The following is a 19,048-nucleotide window of genomic DNA, read 5'->3' as shown; positions in this document are numbered from 1 at the left end:
CTGGTATAGAAAGCTGTCTGTGACATGTATTATTTGAGAAGCAGGTTGCAGAATAATGTGAAAAATATAATTGCCTTTTATGTCTATGTGTCCACACGCATGAAGGTTATAATAGCTTAGCATTTATTAAGCACTTAATATTAAGCATTACTCTTAATTACATTAGATGTATTCATTAACTCATTTAATCCTCACTAGAGCCCTAGTTAGTTTTTAATCCCTATCTTACAAGAAGAGTTTAATTCTTCAAGTTCATGGCTAATAAGTAACCAAGCCACAATCTGAATCTAAATCATTTGGCTCCCAGCATGCTACACTGTGCCTCTCAGAAATGTAAGGGGAAGTATACTTTTACCCTTTCCTTTGTCACACATCTATATCTGAATTTTTTTCTAGCGTAAACATGTAATTTGTATTTGAGAGAAAAAAAAATATTTAAAACTAGCCAGCTTAATTTGATGTCAAGTTCAAGCATTTAATTTTCTATTGAAAGTCTACCAAAACAGCAAATCCAGAGGTTAAGGAAAATAGCTACGTAAGAACAGCTTTTTAAAGAAAGGAAATACGTTGAGGCAGACATACCCATACACAATAAGAATCCCAGGATGATTCAATGTAGTATTAGTATTAGGTCTCATTCTTTAGGAGTAGAAAGAGCTTTTCTGGTACTGGTTGTTGCCAGAGGCTTCGCCCTTACTTAACCAAATTTTGCAACTCAAAAGCATAAAGCGAGCCAGAATTTTCTCTTTCAAATAGTTTTAAAGGAAAATATCCTATATGCAGTCTAAAATGGAAAGAATCTGCTATTAAATCTGCTAGCCACTGGGGACTCCCCTGGTGGTCCAGTGGTTAAGACTGCGCTTCCAATACAGGGGGTGTGGGTTCGATCCCCGGTCAGGGAACTAAGATCCCACATGCTGCGCAGCGCAGCAAAAAAAACTTCTGCTAGCCACATCAGAACCACATTAACTTCTCTGTGCACCACCACTAGACTATCGTCTCTTGATTGTTCTAGTGCCAGCCCCTCCTTAGTGGTCTGCTTGCCGCCCTCCCACCCATTCTCCATAGGACAACCCTAATGAGGTTCTGAAAACGAAAATTTGATCCTGTCTTAGGCCTCCTTTAAAATTCTTCAAGGTGGTTGGGATAAAAACAAACATCCTTCAGAAGGCCGATAAGACCTTGCATCCGCAGGTTTCTGGACACCGTTGTAACTCCTACAGGTCTTTTTAAGGGCCTTTGTATAGACTGTTCTCTTCGTCAGCTTATTAAATGCCTACTCATCTTTCAGACCACTGCTGAAACATTACTCCCACAGAGAGGCCTTACCTGACCCCCAAACCAGGTCAGTTACTTGCTATATGTGCTTATATCTCTATGTCCCTTTTCTTCAGAACCCTTACTACAGTTGTAATTTTAAATGTCTTCATGTGGTTATTTGAGTGTCCCATCTCTTGACTAGATTATAAACAGAATACAGAGTAGCTGTTTTTGCTTATCTTTCATCCCCAGCAGCTAGCATAATACTTTATAAATATTTATTAAATGAATAATATGATGAGCTACTGAGCCACAGTGCTACATAAAGCAAAATAAAAGAAAGCATTTTGGTAAATGTTTGATGTTTTTATCATTCCTTTCATTATCATCCTGTTAAGCTCAGTTTACAACAGAAAAGGGAAAGATAAATATATATTATGCAGTTAACTTACTGAACATAACCTACAGAAAATGTATGTACCCGTATTTCACATAAGAAAAAAATGATTTCTCAGTATTTATGACAGTTGCTCCATGTAGAAATAATAGTCAACATAAGTACAACGCTATTTTCAGGCCAAACATGCATCTTTAGATCAGAGCACTCATGGGACATTGCCTCTTAATCCCTAAATTTGCAGTCAAAATGTTTTCCGAAATAAATATTACAAAATTGATAAGAAGCTAAAATAAATTGTTAAGACAGATAACTATGAAACCTGGACAGAAGTCTCCTTAGTTTCTCATCTTCCAGAAACAGCTTCACAAATCACCTGGAAAATCAGTCTAGAGGTAAACAATAAACCACATTTCCCATTCATCCTTGAAACTGAACTTTCTTGAGAAGTGATCAAACAGCACCTGTTGTTGAAGACAGCAATAAGGCCTGAACATGATACTCAAGCTTTGATTCTGGATCAGTTTGTTGGCTTGGACTGGTCAGGAGTCCCCTCCTTCAGAATCTTGATGAGTGAATTTAAGCGAGTATGCGTTAACATTATCTTCTCTTTCATCTGGGAAGAGAAATATATAGATTATCAGGGAACCTTAAACTCTCAATCTGCTGGTTCTAGAAGCCACTTCAGACTTAAGTTAGTGATTGGGAGCTGGCAATACTGCAACACATTTCAAAAGGACATCTGTTCTATTTCTGAAAGAACTTTATACAACAAACCTAGAGAACAATAAGGTGACAGATAAAAAGTTTCATGTGGAAAAAGACCAGCCACTGCTGAGCATCACTGCTTCTAGTCTCCATCCTTCCTAGCCCTTATCACCAGTTTGGTGATAACTCCAAAACCTGGGGAGGAAGACAAGAATAAAGGGGGATAAGAAAGTTTAAAACAGAAGCATTAATCAGGCTTTTCCCTTTATTTTCCAGTAGCAAGAATTTTTTTTTTTCTAATTCTTTGTTCACAGTAACAAATGTCTGTCTTTAATATTCTGCTAATCACCTTCAAGAGTAGCTCTGGTTGTCAGATTTAGAACAGATGTTTGTGGTAGCTAATTTTCAATAGTTTTTTCAGCTTAGAATAGCTATACCTAGAACCAAACTTAGTGTTACTCAGAATACAACCTGTACTCAGACTCACAAAGTTATCATGGATAAGTCTTCTGTTGAAGTAAAAAAAAAGAAAAGATATTTCTGCCATAATTTGCATAGCACAAAATCTACTTTTTATGATCCAAGATACAAGAATACACAAAATTCATCAGGAAATTTTGCTTGAACAGGTCACTCTAGAGCCCATTAATCTTATTTGGGTGCTCTTGGACACAGTGAATCATTTTTCTTACTTTAAAGATTTTTCTTCAGTCTTTAGCGTTCAACATTTTTACCGTGTGTTGGGGTAGTTCTCTCTGCATTTATCCTACCTGTGCTTGTTGAGCTTATAGACATGTAGATTGTCTTTCATCAGATTTGGGAAGTTTTCAACCATTATTTCCTTGAACATTTTTTCTACTTTATCTTTCCCTTTTGTACTCCCATTACCAAAGCATATTTAGGTGTGCTTGATGGTGTCCAACAGGTCTCTTAGACTCAGTTAATTTTTCTTCATTCTTTTTTTTTTCTTTCTTCTTCAGATTGCAAATCTCATCAGTCTATCTGCAAGTTCGCTGATTCTTTGCCCAATTCAGATCTGCTGTTGAGCCTCTCTGGTGAATTTTTCATTTCAGTTGTTGATTGTACTTTTGGTTTTTTTTTTATTTTACTTATTTTTTTATACAGCAGGTCTTATTAGTCATCAGTTTTATACACATCAGCGTATACACTTCAATCCCAATCTCCCAATTCATCACACCACCATCATCACCCACCGCCGCCACTTTCCCCCCTTGCTGTGCATATGTTTGTTCTCTTGTTGATTGTATTTCAACTCCAGGATTTCCATTTAGGCGGTTTGTTTTTTAAGCCCTTTTAAAAAAATTTATTATTATTTTTTAATCTTTGGCTGCGTTGGGTCTTCGTTGCTGTGCATGCGGGCTTTCACTAGTTGCGGTGAGCGGGGGCTACTCTTTGTTGCAGTGCGCAGGCTTCTCACTCCGGTGGCTTCTCGTTGCAGAGCATGGGCTCTAGGCACATGGGCTTCAGCAGTCGTGGCTCACAGGCTCTAGAGCACAGGCTCAATAGTTGTGGCACACGGGCTTAGTTGCTCCGCAGCATGTGGGATCTTCCTGGACCAGGGTTCAAACTCGTGTCCCCTGCATTGGCAAGCAGATTCTTAACCACTGCACCAATAGGGAAGCCCCTTTTGCAAATACTTTTAATTGCTGCTTTGAAGGCTGTGTCTGCTAAGTCCCAACATCTGGGCCTTTTCAAACAGTTTCTGATGCCTGTATTTTATCCTGTGTATAGGTCATACTTTTCTTTGCATATCTCCTAATTTTTATTGAAAACCAGACATTTTAGATAACATATTAAAGCAACTTGGGATATTAAACATCCCCCTACCTCCACCCCATGTCCTGGCTTGTAGTGGTTATTTTTTGCTTATCTGTTTAGTAGTTGGCTTGACTATTTCACTGATGTCTATTTCCTTCACAGTGTGCAGCTTCTGATGTCACTCCTCGGAGGACACAGCCTTGGAAATGTGCAGTCACCCTGGGATGACAGTGGATTTAGCAGGGCCTTCTTTGACTCTTTTTCCCTGAGCTCTGTGTAAACTGGATGCCTTTGTTGATATCACACCCAGCTATTAGCCTTCACTAATTTCTGGCTGACTGCTCTGTTTTGACAGTGCCCTGGGACATAAATTGCTCCACAGTCTAATCCAATTAAAATCAGACCCATTTATACAGGGGTAGACTTTAAGGCCAGTCTTCTTTTGTTCCAACCCCAGGAGGGCTGTTATTTTAGCTGTCTGTTTCCCTGATTTTCTCTTATAAATTTCTAACTTGTCCATGGTTTAGCTTACTGTTTATATGGACTATTAGCTTCCTCTTAATTGCTCACCACCAAAATCTCCATTGTTTTGGGTAGAATCCTTAGACTTGAATATCCCCACACCCTGTTCCAAATAAAGTTAGTTCCCTTAGGAAAGCTTCAGAGCTCTTTTTTTTACAATCTACCTCTTAATATGGGCTCCCAAGCTGGGGTGGGGTAGTGTCTCTCAGAGTAACACCCCTGCTTTACCAGCAGGGTGCTGGGCAGAGGCAGTAGCTTCTGGTCTTCTCTGCTTGCATCTGTCAGCATGAAGCCTCTGCCCTACAAGCAATCTGGGACAAAAGTGACTGGGTTCCTAGTGCTCTTAGCCTGTTGTGCCAGTGGTAGAACTTGCACACTACAAATGGCTGTTCTTGCATAGAATAAGGCTTCTGATGAGAAATGCTGGTAGCCTGCCCCTCTTGGGAAGATACCACAGCCCTAAACTGAGAGCTAGGGGAAAAGGACCCCTGTGCTCTTGGCTGCATTCGCCCAGATGGAGCCTCCCTCCCTCTGAGCTGGAGGGGCAAGGGAGGGAGGGAGTAGGTTGTGGCTCAAATGCCACAGGTTTTCACTGCTCCTACCAAGGTTTAGTAGATTTTCTTCAATAAATATCTTCATTTGCTTTAAGCCTTGAGGAAAATTTCCACAGACTTAAGATGGCTGTTTTCTTTATAATTTTCTTTGGTTATGGCTGTTTTGTTGGGGAGGGGTCCATGCAGCTCCTCGGGCCATCATTCTAGAAGTTATCTCCCATACAAATTATTTCTAACCACAGTATTTACTGACCCTGCTCATCAACTTAGTTGCTCAGAACAAGGGTAGGCGAACTATGGACTGCAGGATAGCCTGCTGCCCATTTGTTTTAATAATGTTTTATTGCTACAAAGCTATATCCATGTGTTTATATACCGTCTATGGCTGCTTTTGCACTACAATAGCAGAGATGAATAGTAGAGACTGAATGGTCTAGCTTAAGACATTTGTCATCTGGTCCTTTACAGAAAAAGTTTGCCAATTCCTGGCTTAGAACATGGTTTCATGAGCTTAGTTAATTATGCAAAAAAAGAAAAAAAAAATCACTGTTCCCCTGTCCTAGAAGTTACTTAAACTTTGAAAAGTAAATGCCCTGGTTACTAAATGTGTAATTACCGAGGAATAAACTATTAACAGTGCTAAAAACAAAACCAACAGTAAATTCTAAGGTTGTTCTTCCCACGGTAGTAAAGTTATAGCCAAATTTCCACTAAGAATAAGCCAGCAAGCTACTGAAACAAAGTTTCTTTCTTCAACTGGAAACCATGAAATGCTAGTAAAGCCCATTTAAGTAAGAATTCTTAGTGATGGTTTCAGCACTCTTTCTCCTCCAAGCTATCTAAGCATGAGGTGCTTGCAAAGAGGAGAGACCTATGAAGGATGATGGTGTCCATACCCAGCAGAGAGGAGGAATAGGAATGTGGAGCTCAGTAGCTCTCCACCTCCTCCTGAACCAGACTTGACAATATGGCTTTACTATTTTGCTTTGTGTTACAAATTCAATAAGGAATGCCAAACCAGGTATAAAGAATTACTGGTGTATTCACCATTTCACTGCCCCTAAATTCACGGGTACAGATAATTAGGAATTGCCTATATTAAAGGAAACACACAACCATCATGAAATTTTACCTCTGCAACTTTTTCTGGTAGAGATACGTTGTGAATATCCATCTCAGATGCGTTTACTATGGCTTTTGTTTTTAAGAGGTAGCTAAATAGAAAATATAGAGAGAAAATATTAGTACCATACCACAGTTATAATTATCAAGGAACCAAACTTGCAATATCTGTCAAGCAAAGATTGCCTTATTGCTTATTTCCATTTCAAGATTCATAATGTATTTTGTAGGAAAAATATTCTCAATTAATAAGTCATCAGAGGGACTTCCCTGGTGGCACAGTGGTTAAGAATCCGCCTGCCAATGCAAGGGAGACGGGTTCGATCCCTGGTCTGAGAAGATCCCACATGCCTCAGAGCAACTAAGCCCGTGCACCGCAACTACTGAGCCTGCACTCTAGAGCCTGCGAGCCACAACTACTGAGCCCATGTGCCACAACTACTGGAGCCCATGCTCCACAACAGAGAGAAGCCATTGCAATAAGAAGACCCTGCTGGCCGCAACTAGAGAAAGCCCGCGTGCAGCAACGAAGACCCAACGCGGCCAGAAATAATGCAAAAAAATATATAATTTTTTACATATTAAAAAAATAATAAGTCATCAGAGAGACCCTGTGCCTCATCTCACCCCTTGCCAGCCCAGAATACATGATTTAAAATTATCCTAGGACAAACTAAAGACAAAAAACCAGGGTCATATGAATAACTGTGTTAAGTATAAGCCTCATAACTCTACCAGTAGATGGTGTAGCACAGAAGAAAAGTAACCACGATTGTGACAAATACTGTTGGTTGCCTACCCCAGAGCCATTCCTCAAGTTTTTGTTGCTAACAGAACCCAGATTTTGTTTAGGGCAGCAGTGTGTCCAGTCCTAAAAGATGAATCATAACTGTTCTGGGCCAACTGTGGCAATCTTATTCCCTACTGTCACATATTTGCTTTCCCAGCTTAAGGCAACCATGTGACATAGTTCTGCCAATGATAAGGAAATTTTTGCTGATAAAAAGAGACCATTCCCTGTGTTCCCACACTTAACCATATCCTTTTTCTTCCAGTTTTGGATGCTACTATTTATGGATGTAATGCTTATACTTGCAGCATCCAAGAGGAAAAGGCCAAGAGGACCAGAGATGCTGACCCAGAGCCCTGTCATGGCTGAGCGACTAGAACAATCCTGGAGTGGCCAACTGCCCCACCCTGTACTTGTTAAAGCCACTCTTTGGTTTTCTGTAACTAGCAACCAAATTCATTCTGATACACACAGACATAGATTTATCATATTCCCAGACTCATGCTACCTATACTTTCCCTTTTTGTAAAAAAAATTTAATTTTATTTATTGACTGACTTGGGTCTTCGTTGCTGCGTGCGGGGCTTTCTCTAGTTGTGGCAAGTGGGGACTACTCTTCATTGTGGTGCACGGGCTTCTCATTACAGTAGCTTCTCTTGTTGCGGAGCACAGGCTCTAGGTGCACCGGCTTAGTTGCTCTGCGGCATGTGGGATCTTCTCGGACCAGCGCTCAAACCTATATCGCCTACATTGGCAGGTGGATTCTTAACCACTGCGCCACCAGGGAAGTTCCCTAATTTCTACTTAATCAGAAAGAATATACTGACCTTTGAGTCCAGCTCCTCATTTTGATTAAGAAATTACTTAAAAATCTCATAATGCTTTTCAAATTTATATTAAAAAATTTTGTTACTAAAAGCTTATTTCCCTAAGCAAAAACTCAATTACAGGTTGGCTGGAATAATTACTTAAAACTGTTTCTAAAAAAGATTCGAGGTTACGAATAGCACACATTTAGAGATACTTTTCCCTGTGTCTTTAAACTTAATTCTAAATAGAAATTATTTAAGAATGAACTAGAAATTGAAAGTAAAATATCAATCCATCTCAAGTACACATATCCTGTTGAAAATCAGCATTGAGGGACTTCCCTGGTGGTCCCCGGTTAAGACTCCACACTCCCAATGCAGGGGGCCCGTGGTTCAATCCCTGGTCAGGGAACTAAATCCCGCACGCCGCAACTAAAGATCCTGCATGCCACAACCATCCACACGTGTGCTGCAACTAAGACCAAGTTTAGCCAAATAAATAAATAAATGTTAAAAAAAAAAAAGAAAATTGGCATCGAAGAACAAAGTGTACCTAATGCGCACTGAACAACCTCATGGCAAAGGATGGGCTTTATTTTTAAGGTTGTTTTTACAGAGTCTTAACCACTGGACCATCAGGGAGGTCCCCTATTTATAAGTTTTTTTTTAAAAAAATATTTATTTATGTGGCTGCGTTGGGTCTTAGTTGCGACACGCGAGCTCTTTGTTGCAGCACGCAGGCTTCTCTCTAGTTGTGGCACTTGGACTCCAGAGTGCATGGTCTCAGTAGTTGCGGCATGCAGGCTTACTTGCCCCGTGGCATGTGGGATCTTAGTTCCCTGACCAGGAATCGAACCTGCGTCCCCTGCACTGGAAGGTGGATTCTTAACCACTGGACCACCAGGTAAGTCCCCCCTATTTATAAGTTTTATTGCTCTTATTGTCCATAGCTCAGCTAGAAACACCCATCTAAGTGCATTAAATGAGGAGAATGAAACTTTCTGTTTTATGAATGGAAATTAAGCTTTGGAGTTAAGACATGGACTCAATTCTCAGCTCCTCCACATCTCCAAGCCCCAGTTTTCTTACATTAAGAACTCAGTAAGGGAAAAAAAAAAAAAAAAAAACTCAGTGAGGTAAGCATAGTACAATACCTGACACAAACTAGGTCATCAATGGCTGTTTTTGTTTCTAATAACCAAGAAGAGACTTTGATGGATGTTTCAGTTTGTTGCAATAACAGAAAAGCTTAAGTAAAAAGTAGAATTTATATTTAGAAAGATAAGAAATATCCAAAGTAATTCATGAGAAGGAACAAACAATAGGGAACTTTTTCTGACTTTATGAGGCCACATGGTCATTACTTTTTACTTTTCTTTGTGTATCTGCTTCATTCTTCTTTTTCTGTAGACAAAATTTCTCTGCATTTACATGCATGACATAGAAAATATCTACCCTAAACCTAGAGCTTTCACTTCCCAACTTCAGCACCAGTTCCATCTACAGATGACCAATGTCTCTGGGTCTTTATTTCAAATTCTTAGGGTAAAAAGCCTGATTGGCTTAGCTTAGGTCAGGTCTATTCCTGATCCCATCACCTGGGGGTGGTATCACACAGGATAACAAATATGGCCACAAAGTCCCACACTATGGGAGGGAGACAGGGGCTAGGCACAAACCCCAAAAGTGTCTACTACAGCATTATTTTGCAAAAACTTACCTTCCAAAAGTTCTTGGAATGAAAGAATATCCTCTCAGTTATTCCATGGTATGATTATTAACACATGGTATGATTATGAGACATCCAAAATGATCATAATGTTATAAGACTATGTTTTGGTCCCATTGCCATCTTTTTTGTAAGAAACAGTACCTGGCTTTAGCATCTTCTCTGGTACAAACATTCTGCCTTTTCTGGAAGATGTTTTAAAATTTATTTGATAAAGAATATCTAAGTCTACTTACCACACTATTTTGTCAGTGGAAAGGCAGAAGTGACTTCTCAAGGCAGCAAGGGCAGCATGAGTAGAATACAGATGGAAACCAATGGGAATCTCACAGGAACTACAGAATAAAAGGTTGTACGTGCTGGGAGGAAAAAACAGGATTTGGGTTAAGAAAGAAAATCAGAGAACAAATACAAAATAACTCATGTTATGGACTCATTCCTAAACAATCGGCTATAATAGGAATGAGACTAAGGAAATGTCACATTCAAGAAAAGTTAACTCAAGGGCTTCCCTGGTGGCGCAGTGGTTGAGAGTCCGCCTGCCAATGCAGGTGACACGGGTTCGTGCCCCGGTACGGGAAGATCCCACATGCCGTGGAGCGGCTGGGCCCGTGAGCCATGGCCGCTGAGCCTGCGCGTCCGGAGCCTGTGCTCCGCAACGGCAGAGGCCACAACAGTAAGAGGCCTGCGTACCACAAAAAAAAAAAGAAAGGTTAACTCAGAGATTATAGATACCCTTGTGGATTCTGGCCACAAAAGCAATCATATAACTGTCATTTCACTGAAGTAATTTATATGTGAAAGCAGAAAAAGAGCTAACAAATCAGATTAACATTTAAACAGGGACCTCCCTGGTGGCGCAGTGGTTAAGAATCCACCTGCCAATGCAGGGGACACAGGTTCGAACCCTGGTCCGGGAAGATCCCACATACCGCGGAGCAACTAAGCCCGTAAGCCACAACTACTGAGCTTGCGTGCTGCGACTACTGAAGCCCGCGCGCCTAGAGCCTGTGCTCTGCAACAAAGAGAAGCAACCTCACTGAGAAGCCTGTGCCTAGCAGTGAAGGGTAGCCCCCGCTCGCCACAACTAGAGAAAGCCCGCGGGCAGCAATGAAGACCCAATGCAGCCATAAATAAATAAATTTATTTAAACAAAAAAACATTTAAACATATAAAACTACACATGACCATATAAATTAGCTACCATTAAGCCAATTTCCAGTTAAAGTAAAACAATCAAATCGATTAGGGCTTATTAAGCAATTTATTAATAGAATTCAAATCAGGTTTTGTTTTGTATTTGCAGATATAACAAAAAATTTAAAAATTACCCAGATAAAATGCAAAAGAAAGAAAATAAATCATATTGTCCTAGCAAGCTATTTTATTTTCCTTTATCCTTTTAAAGATTTCTGGATGAGGAATCAGGAAACATGGATTTTAGTTCTAGTTATACCATGTAGGTAAGTCACTTACCTTATTTGCTGGTATATAAGACAAATCCAAATATTATAAAAAATATTTAAGAAAAAATTAACTGTTTCATCATTCATGTACTGAAAGCAATTTAGAGTGGTTTAGTAAGGGAAAAAAATTATCTGTATAAACATACTAAATGCAGTAAATGAGTACTAATAAAGTATAATAATTGCATGGCTAAAAATAGATTCATGTCAATGGACACTAAAGACCAAGCAACAAAATATAAATTTACTGGTAAATGAAGTCCCACACCACACATTCAGTATTGTATTTTTGTGACTACATTACCAAGAAGCAAGCCATGAAATAAAGTTGCATTTTTATTAATTCCTAAGTAGGAATTAATTATATCAGACAAACCACAGTACCTATAGACAAATGTCTGTAGAAACTAATAAATGGCACAGAGCTGGGACTTCCCTGGTGGCGCAGTGGTTAAGAACCTGCCTGCCAATGTAGGGGACACAGGTTTGTTCCCTGGTCCGGGAAGATCCCACATGCCGCGGAGCAACTAAGCCCATGCGCCACAACTACTGAGCCTGCACTCTAGAGTCTGCAAGCTACAACTACTGAGACCGCATGCCACAACTACTGAAGCCCGCATGCCTAGAGCCTGTGCTCTGCAACAAAGAGAAACCACCACAATGAGAAGCCCGTGCACTGCAACAAAGAGTAGCCCCCGCTCATCGCTACTAGAGAAAGCCCGCACGCAGCAACCAAGACCCAATGCAGACAATAAATAAATAATTTTAAAAGTGTCTTTAAAAAAAAAATGGCACAGAGCAAAATGTAAAGAGATCCCAAAATTATGCTTAGCATGTAACATATAACAAATATTTCATTGAATATTAGTCTGCTAATGGCCCAGGAATGAAGGTTTGCATCACACCAGGTAAAGAACTATGATCATCTGAGTGCCTGATGAAGGCAAAAGGAATACAGAATGGGTAGTGGAAGAGGGTTGTTATAAATACCAGCTATGACCATGTGACCAGTTACAGGAATGTAATTGTCATGAATATCTCCTCATTTTGTTATGAATAGGTTTACATGTATATGTGTGTTTATGTTTTCTTCCCTTTCTTTTCCCTTATGTAACATAAGATGTACTGACTTTTTATTATAGTATTTAAGTATTAATTTTACATCATAGTATTTAAGCCATGAGATATCAAGGAGAAAAGTAAGTATCACTTAAGGACTTTATCTCCTTTTCTGGAGGAGGGTTTAGTGCGTTTTTAGTTGTATGCAAGATAGCTGTAACATGTTAGGAAGAATTACAACCTTGTTATTGTCTTTATTTGGAGATTAAGTATGGGTTTAGGAGATGCATGTGGATGCCAGGTTAACACGTAATGATTAAATTTGTGTGTCAGCTTGACTGAGCCAAAGGGTGCCCAGTTATTTGGTCAAATGTTATTCTGAATGTGTTTATGGGGATGTTTTTGAATGAGAGTAATATTTGAATCAGTAGACTGAGTAAAGCAGTTTGCCCTCCTTATCGTGGGTGACCCTCATCTAATCAGTTGAAGACCTGAACAGAACAAAAAGGCTGGCCCTCTCATGAAAAAGGGGAACTCCTCTTGCCTGACTGCCTTGAGTTGCAACACTGATCTTTTTTTCCTGCCTTTGAACTTGAACTGAAACGTTCAGCTCTTCCTGGGTCTGAAGCCTGTTGGCTTTTGTACTGGAAGTTACACCTTTGGCTCATGGATCTCAGGCCTGTGGACTTGGACTAGAACTAAACCTCTGGCTCTCCTGTGTCTCCAGCTTATCAACCTTGTCTCTTGGGACTTCTCATCCTCCATAATCTAGTGAGACAATTCCTGACAATAAATCTCTTCCTGCTGAGTCCCACGGCTCTCCTTATTCCAAACACATGGAACTTTCTGTTCAGTGTTTTATAAACCATCTAGATCTGTACTGTCTATTAAGAATGCAAGCCACATAAGTAATTTTACATCTTCTATTAGTTTAGCTTCAAAAAAAAAGTAAAAGAAACAGGTAAAATTAGTTTTAATATATTTTATGCTACCCAACATTCAAAAACATCGTCATCAAGGGAATTCCCTGAGGGTCCAGTGGTTAAGACTCAGCACTTTCACTGCCCTGGGCCTGGGTTTGATCCCTGGTCTGGGAACTAAGATTCCCACAGCTGTGCGGCATGGCCAAAAACCAAAAAAAAAAAAAAAAAAAAAATCAGTACTTTTAAATTATTCAATGTTTTGGGCCAAGTTTTCAAAATCTGGTGTGTATTTTGCACTCACAGCATACTTAAATTCAGAATGGCCACCTTTTAAGTGCTCAATAGCCACCATGTGGCTAGTGGCTACAGTACTGGACAGCACAGTTCTAGCTAGATGTGCTTCCCTCTAAGAAGATATTCAGAGAGTTTCTGCCTCTGGCCCCAAATGAACCAGTTCCAAGCAGGCCATCACTCCTTCCCTCTCTGTTTCCTTTGGGTGGGAAGAGGACACTCCTGCAAGGATAGGGAGTGTCTTTCAGTTAGGAAAGAGGAGCTGCAGAACTCTTCCTGATTACTGAGTACAGCAACTAAGAATTCCTATACGAACTCTGTTTAACATTAAAATTGAACCAAACTGTGGTCAGAATGAATTGTCTTGCTGTTAAAACCAACACTGAAAATTGAGTAGCTTTGTACTACTGAATTCAACTGAGTACTTTGTTGTTACTTGTAAATCACACTACAGTCAAGATGCAAAGTTTACCAGGCAATATTCAAGGAACTTTCCACCTGTGTTTTTCCCCGGGTTACAGCAGAATTAGTCCTGCCATAACTTATTACAAATTCCAGGTTAAATGAAAACTTGTAATTCCTAGTTATGTCAAAGGATTGTAGTTTATGGTAAGTGATTCTCACTATACACTTAAAGGTAATTTTCTTCTTTTTCCCCTACTAGACATAACTTTCTTAAACTCACTTCACTTGCACAGCCCACTAGGGAGATGTGGCCCTCAGAAAGACCTTAAAACCCTCACGCAAATATCTTTTCCATTTCATTAATACATCAAGTTCGTACAAGACTCAGTCAGGTAAAGGGAGCATCCTTCCAATACACTGTATGGATGGAACAGACTTTTATTCTAGTGCAAGATAGGAATAAACTGTTTTCTCCTCGTACAAGTCGGTTCCACGCTCCTCAGTCTCATTAAGTCAGGGAATGACTAGAGATCTATCTGCAATTCTTAGTACGTACCTGCCTTTGAGCGAACCGTCAATGCCAACTAGGAAGGGAGTCTCCAAAACTACATTATTTGTGACTCCTAGGAAGACAAACACGGGTCAGAAAGACTACCTGTGAGGCATTGAAGGGAAAAACTCTCCCCTCCAGAAAGACTCATCATGGCCACAAAAATCATGAAAAGTGATTCGCCCCCAACCCCTGGCAATGGAGTTAATTTCCTTCCAAATTTTCATCCCGCTTTCCTCCCAGCCGGCTCCCAGCCACCCAGTAAGAAAGCGGCAACGCTTCCCAGACGCCGTGCCCACTCACTGGAGAAGACCACGGCTGCAAGGGACCGCGACAGGTCCCAGGCGAGGTGCACAGAGTCAGCGAGCACGGCGTGGCACTGCGCACACTGGAACACAGCGCATCTCTCGGGCTGCAGCCACCATGGCAGCCGCGGGCCGGACGGCTCCTCCGGCCCCAGCCCGGCGAGGCCGAGTGGCGAAGACCCTTTCACCACCTGCGTGTCCCACTCCATGGACGTCGTAAGAGAAGGTTCATCAATCGTCTTCTTAGCGCCATCACAAAAGTCACCCCGCGGCTGCTTTGCAAAGCGCGAACGATGCCTCCGCGGCCTAGCCGCCATCTTCCTGCAGCTGGCGCCTCAGTTTCAAAGGCGCACCATGCCCCGCCCCAAGCTTGGTTCCTGGGTCCTCATTGGACAACGTGAGCCGGGTGGGGCGCTGCCGCGCACTCGTTGCCTGGACACGCCGTTTGGCGCCTTCGTGTTGGTGAGGGGGGATGGTGAAGAACGTGCGTCTGGTGGAGGGGAAGTCAGCCTTTCTATTGGTCAACACCAGGAGACCCCGCCTTTGAGGCATTTTTAACCAATGGAAGTGCAGCTTTCTAAATTTAAACTCTGTAACATTCAGTTTGGTCAACGCTTAGAGCGGCGCCAGAGTTTTGAACGGCGTTTTTGGGAGTGGAGGACCGATCCTCTGCGAGGTCGCCTGGATTGCAGTTCGCCATGACCGTCCCCTCCCTGGAGGAGCTGGACTCCTTCAAGTACAGTGACCTGCAGAACTTGGCCAAGAGTCTGGGCCTCCGGGCTAACCTGAGGGTACGAGGCAAGTGGCGGGTGGGGTAGGACGAGCGGCCTCTACGAGACGCGGTGGGAGGGGACCGAGCGGGAATTCCAAAGGCTGAGGCTGCTGTCCCGGCCGTGGGGCGGTAGATTTGGTTCACAGAAGGGTCCCACTAACTCTGCAAAACCGACAGGGAGCCATAGTTTTCACCTTATGTTGAGGCTGACTTTCCTGGGGACTCACAAAGACACCGACTCCAAAAGGGTTTGTTTGGTTTCGTTTTATTGGAAGTACTCAGTTATACTTATACCAGGGCATCAGTTAGGAAACGCAGGCCCAGAGAGCTAAAGGAATGCTGCATCTAAATGCCGCTTAATTGTTAGGCAGTCGCAGAAATAATTGCCTTGGCTTTTGGAAAACTCCAAACAGCTAACACTTCTGTAAATTGTAACAGCGCCCCAAATCTACTTAAATGGGGGACCTGGAAGAAAGGATGACTTTTAGGGGACCTCCCCCGTGGATAAGTTTTTACAACTCAGCCCTGATTTAGTCGGATCGTTCCTCTATTGATCACTATTGTGGTAGTGTTCTATTCAAAACCGGTGAGGTCTTTGAGACTTCAGAACGTTTGGGGGAAAATGTAAGGGTTCAATTCAGGATTGGGGTTCTCTATATTTTATTTTCCCACATCATATTAACGTGTACCCTGGAGTTTTGTTCTGCAAGCTGTGGTATTTACACGGAGTGAATACCTAAATCAGTCCTCACAGATGTTTTTAAGTGGTTTAAACAAAATAATCAGGGCCCATGCACCTGTTGGGGCTGAATGATAAAGGGCTATCTTTGGAGATATTTCTGAGCTATAGTATTTAATGGCTCCTCAATACTTCATAAACAAAATCTTAATTCCTTGGTTTAAATCTCTTAAATTTTTTTTTGCAATCTGGCTGGAATCTTTTATCCAGTGCAGCATCCAGACTATCCTGGTGCCTTAACACTTGGCACCTTTGTCCATCTTTCTGCCTTTGCTAATTTTAATCGTTTGGCCTCAAATCCCCTTCTCTCTCCCTCTTCTTTATCTGCATGAATAATTTCCAATTACTCATCACAGTCCAACTGAAATGTCATCACTGACCTGGCACCTCGTCCCCTCCTCTTCATTCCCTTGGTCACAGGTCCACCACCCGAGTGATCCTAGGAACCCTCTGTGCCTTTAAGGCAGTATAATTTCAAGTAGTTTTTCTGAGCACTTGCAGGCTTCCACCTGGCACTGTGGTTATTTGTGTAGATACGTTCTCTACTAAACGTTAAGTTCCTTGAACAGGGATCTCATCCATCCACCTTGGAAGTCTTTACAACACTAAGTGCAGTACATTTTATTTGGGAGGCGTTGGATACTTATTCAGAGCTACTATTTACAACTGCTTCTTGGGAGCACTGGAACAATGCACCAGAGGGTAACTCCTTTGTGAAGAGTTACTATGGAGGTTTCCTACTTGAGTTCGGCACTCTGTCTAACATGAAGGCCCCACAACCTTTTAGATCCCTGAAGAACTGTTGCAACTTCGATCTTCTTCTGAAAGTCCCACCTATCATTGTCTCTTGAGGAACCTGATTGGGGTAGCCATTTAATCACCTGTTTTCATATAAGTGGTATAGTACAGTATTTTGTGTCACTGCAGACCTCATTGCTTGCCTAGCATACAGCATCTGGTGCATAGTAGGTGTCAACAGATATCTGTTAGAGGTGCTCTTTCCCAGACAAATTTGACTATACGAAGCATTCTAATAACCAACTACAAAAAGACACCTTTGAGATGATGGGAGAAAATTAAACTTGGACTAGGTATTAAATTATATTAAGGTATTGTTAATTTTGTTGCATATGATGGTGGTATTGTGGTTATGCTTCTTTTTTTTTTTTAAAGTCCTTACCTCTTAGCCAGATATTTACAGGTAGAATGTTATGATGCCTGGGATCTGCTATAAAATACTCCAGGAAAAAGAGGGGGAACTAGATGAAGTAAGAACAGCACAATGTTGATAACTGTTGAAACTGGGTGATAGATACATGGGGGTTCATTGTACACATTTGAAATCTTCCATAATTAAAATGTTTTAAGTTACAGTTGGTACAGCTTAAGAGCTCGTTAAATCAATTGCCTTTTTAAAATTCTAAGTGCATAGCAAAAAAATTGAATAAATTGCTCTAAGAAATTATCAAGATTTGATTTTTTAAAAAACTGAACAGAATAAGATTTAAGTAAATTTCACCAGTATGACAAAATTCAAAATAAATTTAGAAGAGAAAATATTAACTTTCTTTTGAGACACTACTCTTTTTAAAAAAAATTTTATTGAAGTATAGTTGATTTACAATGTTGTGTCAATTTCTGCTGTATAGCAAAGTGACTCAGTTATACATATATATTCTTTTTCATATTCTTTTCCATTATAGTTTATCATAGGATACTGAACATAGTTCCCTGTGCTATACAGTAGGACCTTGTTGTTTATCCATTCTATATATAATAGTGAGACACTACTCTTCATGGTAAGGCAAAATGAAGGAGTCAGTTACTAAGATTTATTGTACGACCAGGGTCCTTTTCTCACTCTTGCAAGCTTCAATTATAAAACTACCACTATTTCTACCTTCTTGCAGCTCCCTTCCCTCACCTGGCAAAACTCCACACCTGATTAAACAGGCTATGTGCTTAATCCTTGCCTGTACTAACCAGCTGACCCTGGCTGGAGAAAATCCCCTAACTTTGTTGACTGAACTTAATTTAAATGTGACCATAAATTTAATTTATGATTTATTTGATTCTCCTACACTTCCTTGGTAGTCATTAATTTTCCCATTATTGAGGACAGTTATTTCATATCTTCTCACCTTAGATTGGCGCCCTTCCATCACTTGATGACTTTGCCTCATAGGTCATAGAAACATAGATGCAATTAAACTGAGAATTACCTCATCTTTCCATTACCAGACCCACCTGTCCCCGTATCCTTTGCCTTCCACCTGTTATATGTTATGGTAAAAGGCTGTGCCTAAGGGCAGCCTTGCTGTTTGTGCTGGAGATCCCATTCCCCGCTCTGAGGCTACACTCCTGCAGTTATTCCTCTCCGCTGCATCAGTTTCCCTCACTCTGCTGGCTCATTTCCATAATGCGCCCAATCAAATCTTAATGTCATCCATCTTTTAAAAAAGAAACAAAACCCCTCTCCTGACCCACGTCTTTTATCTACTGCCCAATTTCTCTGTTCTTTTCTACTGAAATTGATGTTTTTGAGGCCACCATGCCCTGCACCTTGCAAAGCTTGTGGTCCATCTCTATCTATCTTCACCTGCCATCAGCAGCATTTGGCGTGATTGAACCCTCCCTTCTGCTCAGACCACTTCCTTTTCTAGACTTCTTTGATATTTGGTTTTCTCCTGCCTTGCTAGCACTTCTTTCCAGTCTCCTTTGCTAGTTCCTCCTCTGCTAAATCTCTAAATGTGGCGTATCCCAGGGTTCTCTCTTGGGCCTTCTTTTCTCTAATTGTGCTTCTCCCTTGGTGATCTTATTCATTTTCAGAACTTTAGATTCACCTGGAACTAATGACCCCCAAATCCA

At 41.0% G+C, this 19,048-nt stretch overlaps 2 protein-coding genes across 13 annotated transcripts in view; one reads left to right on the top strand and one right to left on the bottom strand.

Annotated features, from left to right (window-relative positions):
- NUSAP1 (nucleolar and spindle associated protein 1) overlaps positions 1-19,048 on the top strand; it is a 67,194-nt gene that overhangs the window by 18,798 nt on the left and 29,348 nt on the right. For 3 of the 12 annotated variants that reach the window (XR_003001449.1, XR_003001444.1, XR_003001436.1), the window contains 3 exons: positions 1,292-1,345; positions 3,346-3,420; positions 4,307-6,301. The exons of 2 other annotated variants lie outside the window; for them this stretch is intronic. Coding sequence is in view for 2 of the 10 variants with exons in the window: in XM_024732590.1 (XP_024588358.1) it covers positions 15,368-15,460 (93 nt within the window). In the remaining 8 variants the exon portion in view is untranslated. Of the gene's footprint in view, positions 1-1,291; positions 1,346-3,345; positions 3,421-4,306; positions 6,302-15,279; positions 15,461-19,048 lie in introns of those variants that run through there. 7 more of the 12 variants (XR_003001450.1, XR_003001448.1, XM_024732590.1 and 4 more) reach the window with 5 other exon arrangements.
- OIP5 (Opa interacting protein 5) lies at positions 1,354-14,986 on the bottom strand. The gene is made up of 5 exons (XM_024732588.1): positions 14,668-14,986; positions 14,371-14,437; positions 9,907-10,029; positions 6,353-6,434; positions 1,354-2,273 (listed from the first exon to the last, which is right to left on the bottom strand). Exons 1-5 carry the CDS (start codon positions 14,984-14,986, stop codon positions 2,178-2,180), a joined length of 687 nt encoding a protein of 228 aa, XP_024588356.1. The 3' UTR covers positions 1,354-2,177.

This window comes from Neophocaena asiaeorientalis, unplaced genomic scaffold (assembly GCF_003031525.2).
Source record: "Neophocaena asiaeorientalis asiaeorientalis breed wild unplaced genomic scaffold, Neophocaena_asiaeorientalis_V1.1 scaffold119, whole genome shotgun sequence".
NCBI classification, from domain to species: Eukaryota; Metazoa; Chordata; class Mammalia; order Artiodactyla; family Phocoenidae; genus Neophocaena; species Neophocaena asiaeorientalis.
Note: the sequence above shows the minus strand (reverse complement) of the source record. Positions and strands in the feature narration are given on the sequence as shown.

Coding starts and splice junctions, on each gene's coding strand:
- OIP5 (XM_024732588.1), bottom strand. CDS start 14,986: ATGGCGGCTAGGCCGCGGAGGCATCGTTCGCGCTTTGCAAAGCAGCCG. Junction 14,438..14,667: donor TGCAGCCGTGGTCTTCTCCA/GTGAGTGGGCAC, acceptor TTGTCTTCCTAG/GAGTCACAAATAATGTAGTT. Junction 10,030..14,370: donor GACGGTTCGCTCAAAGGCAG/GTACGTACTAAG, acceptor TTTTCCTCCCAG/CACGTACAACCTTTTATTCT.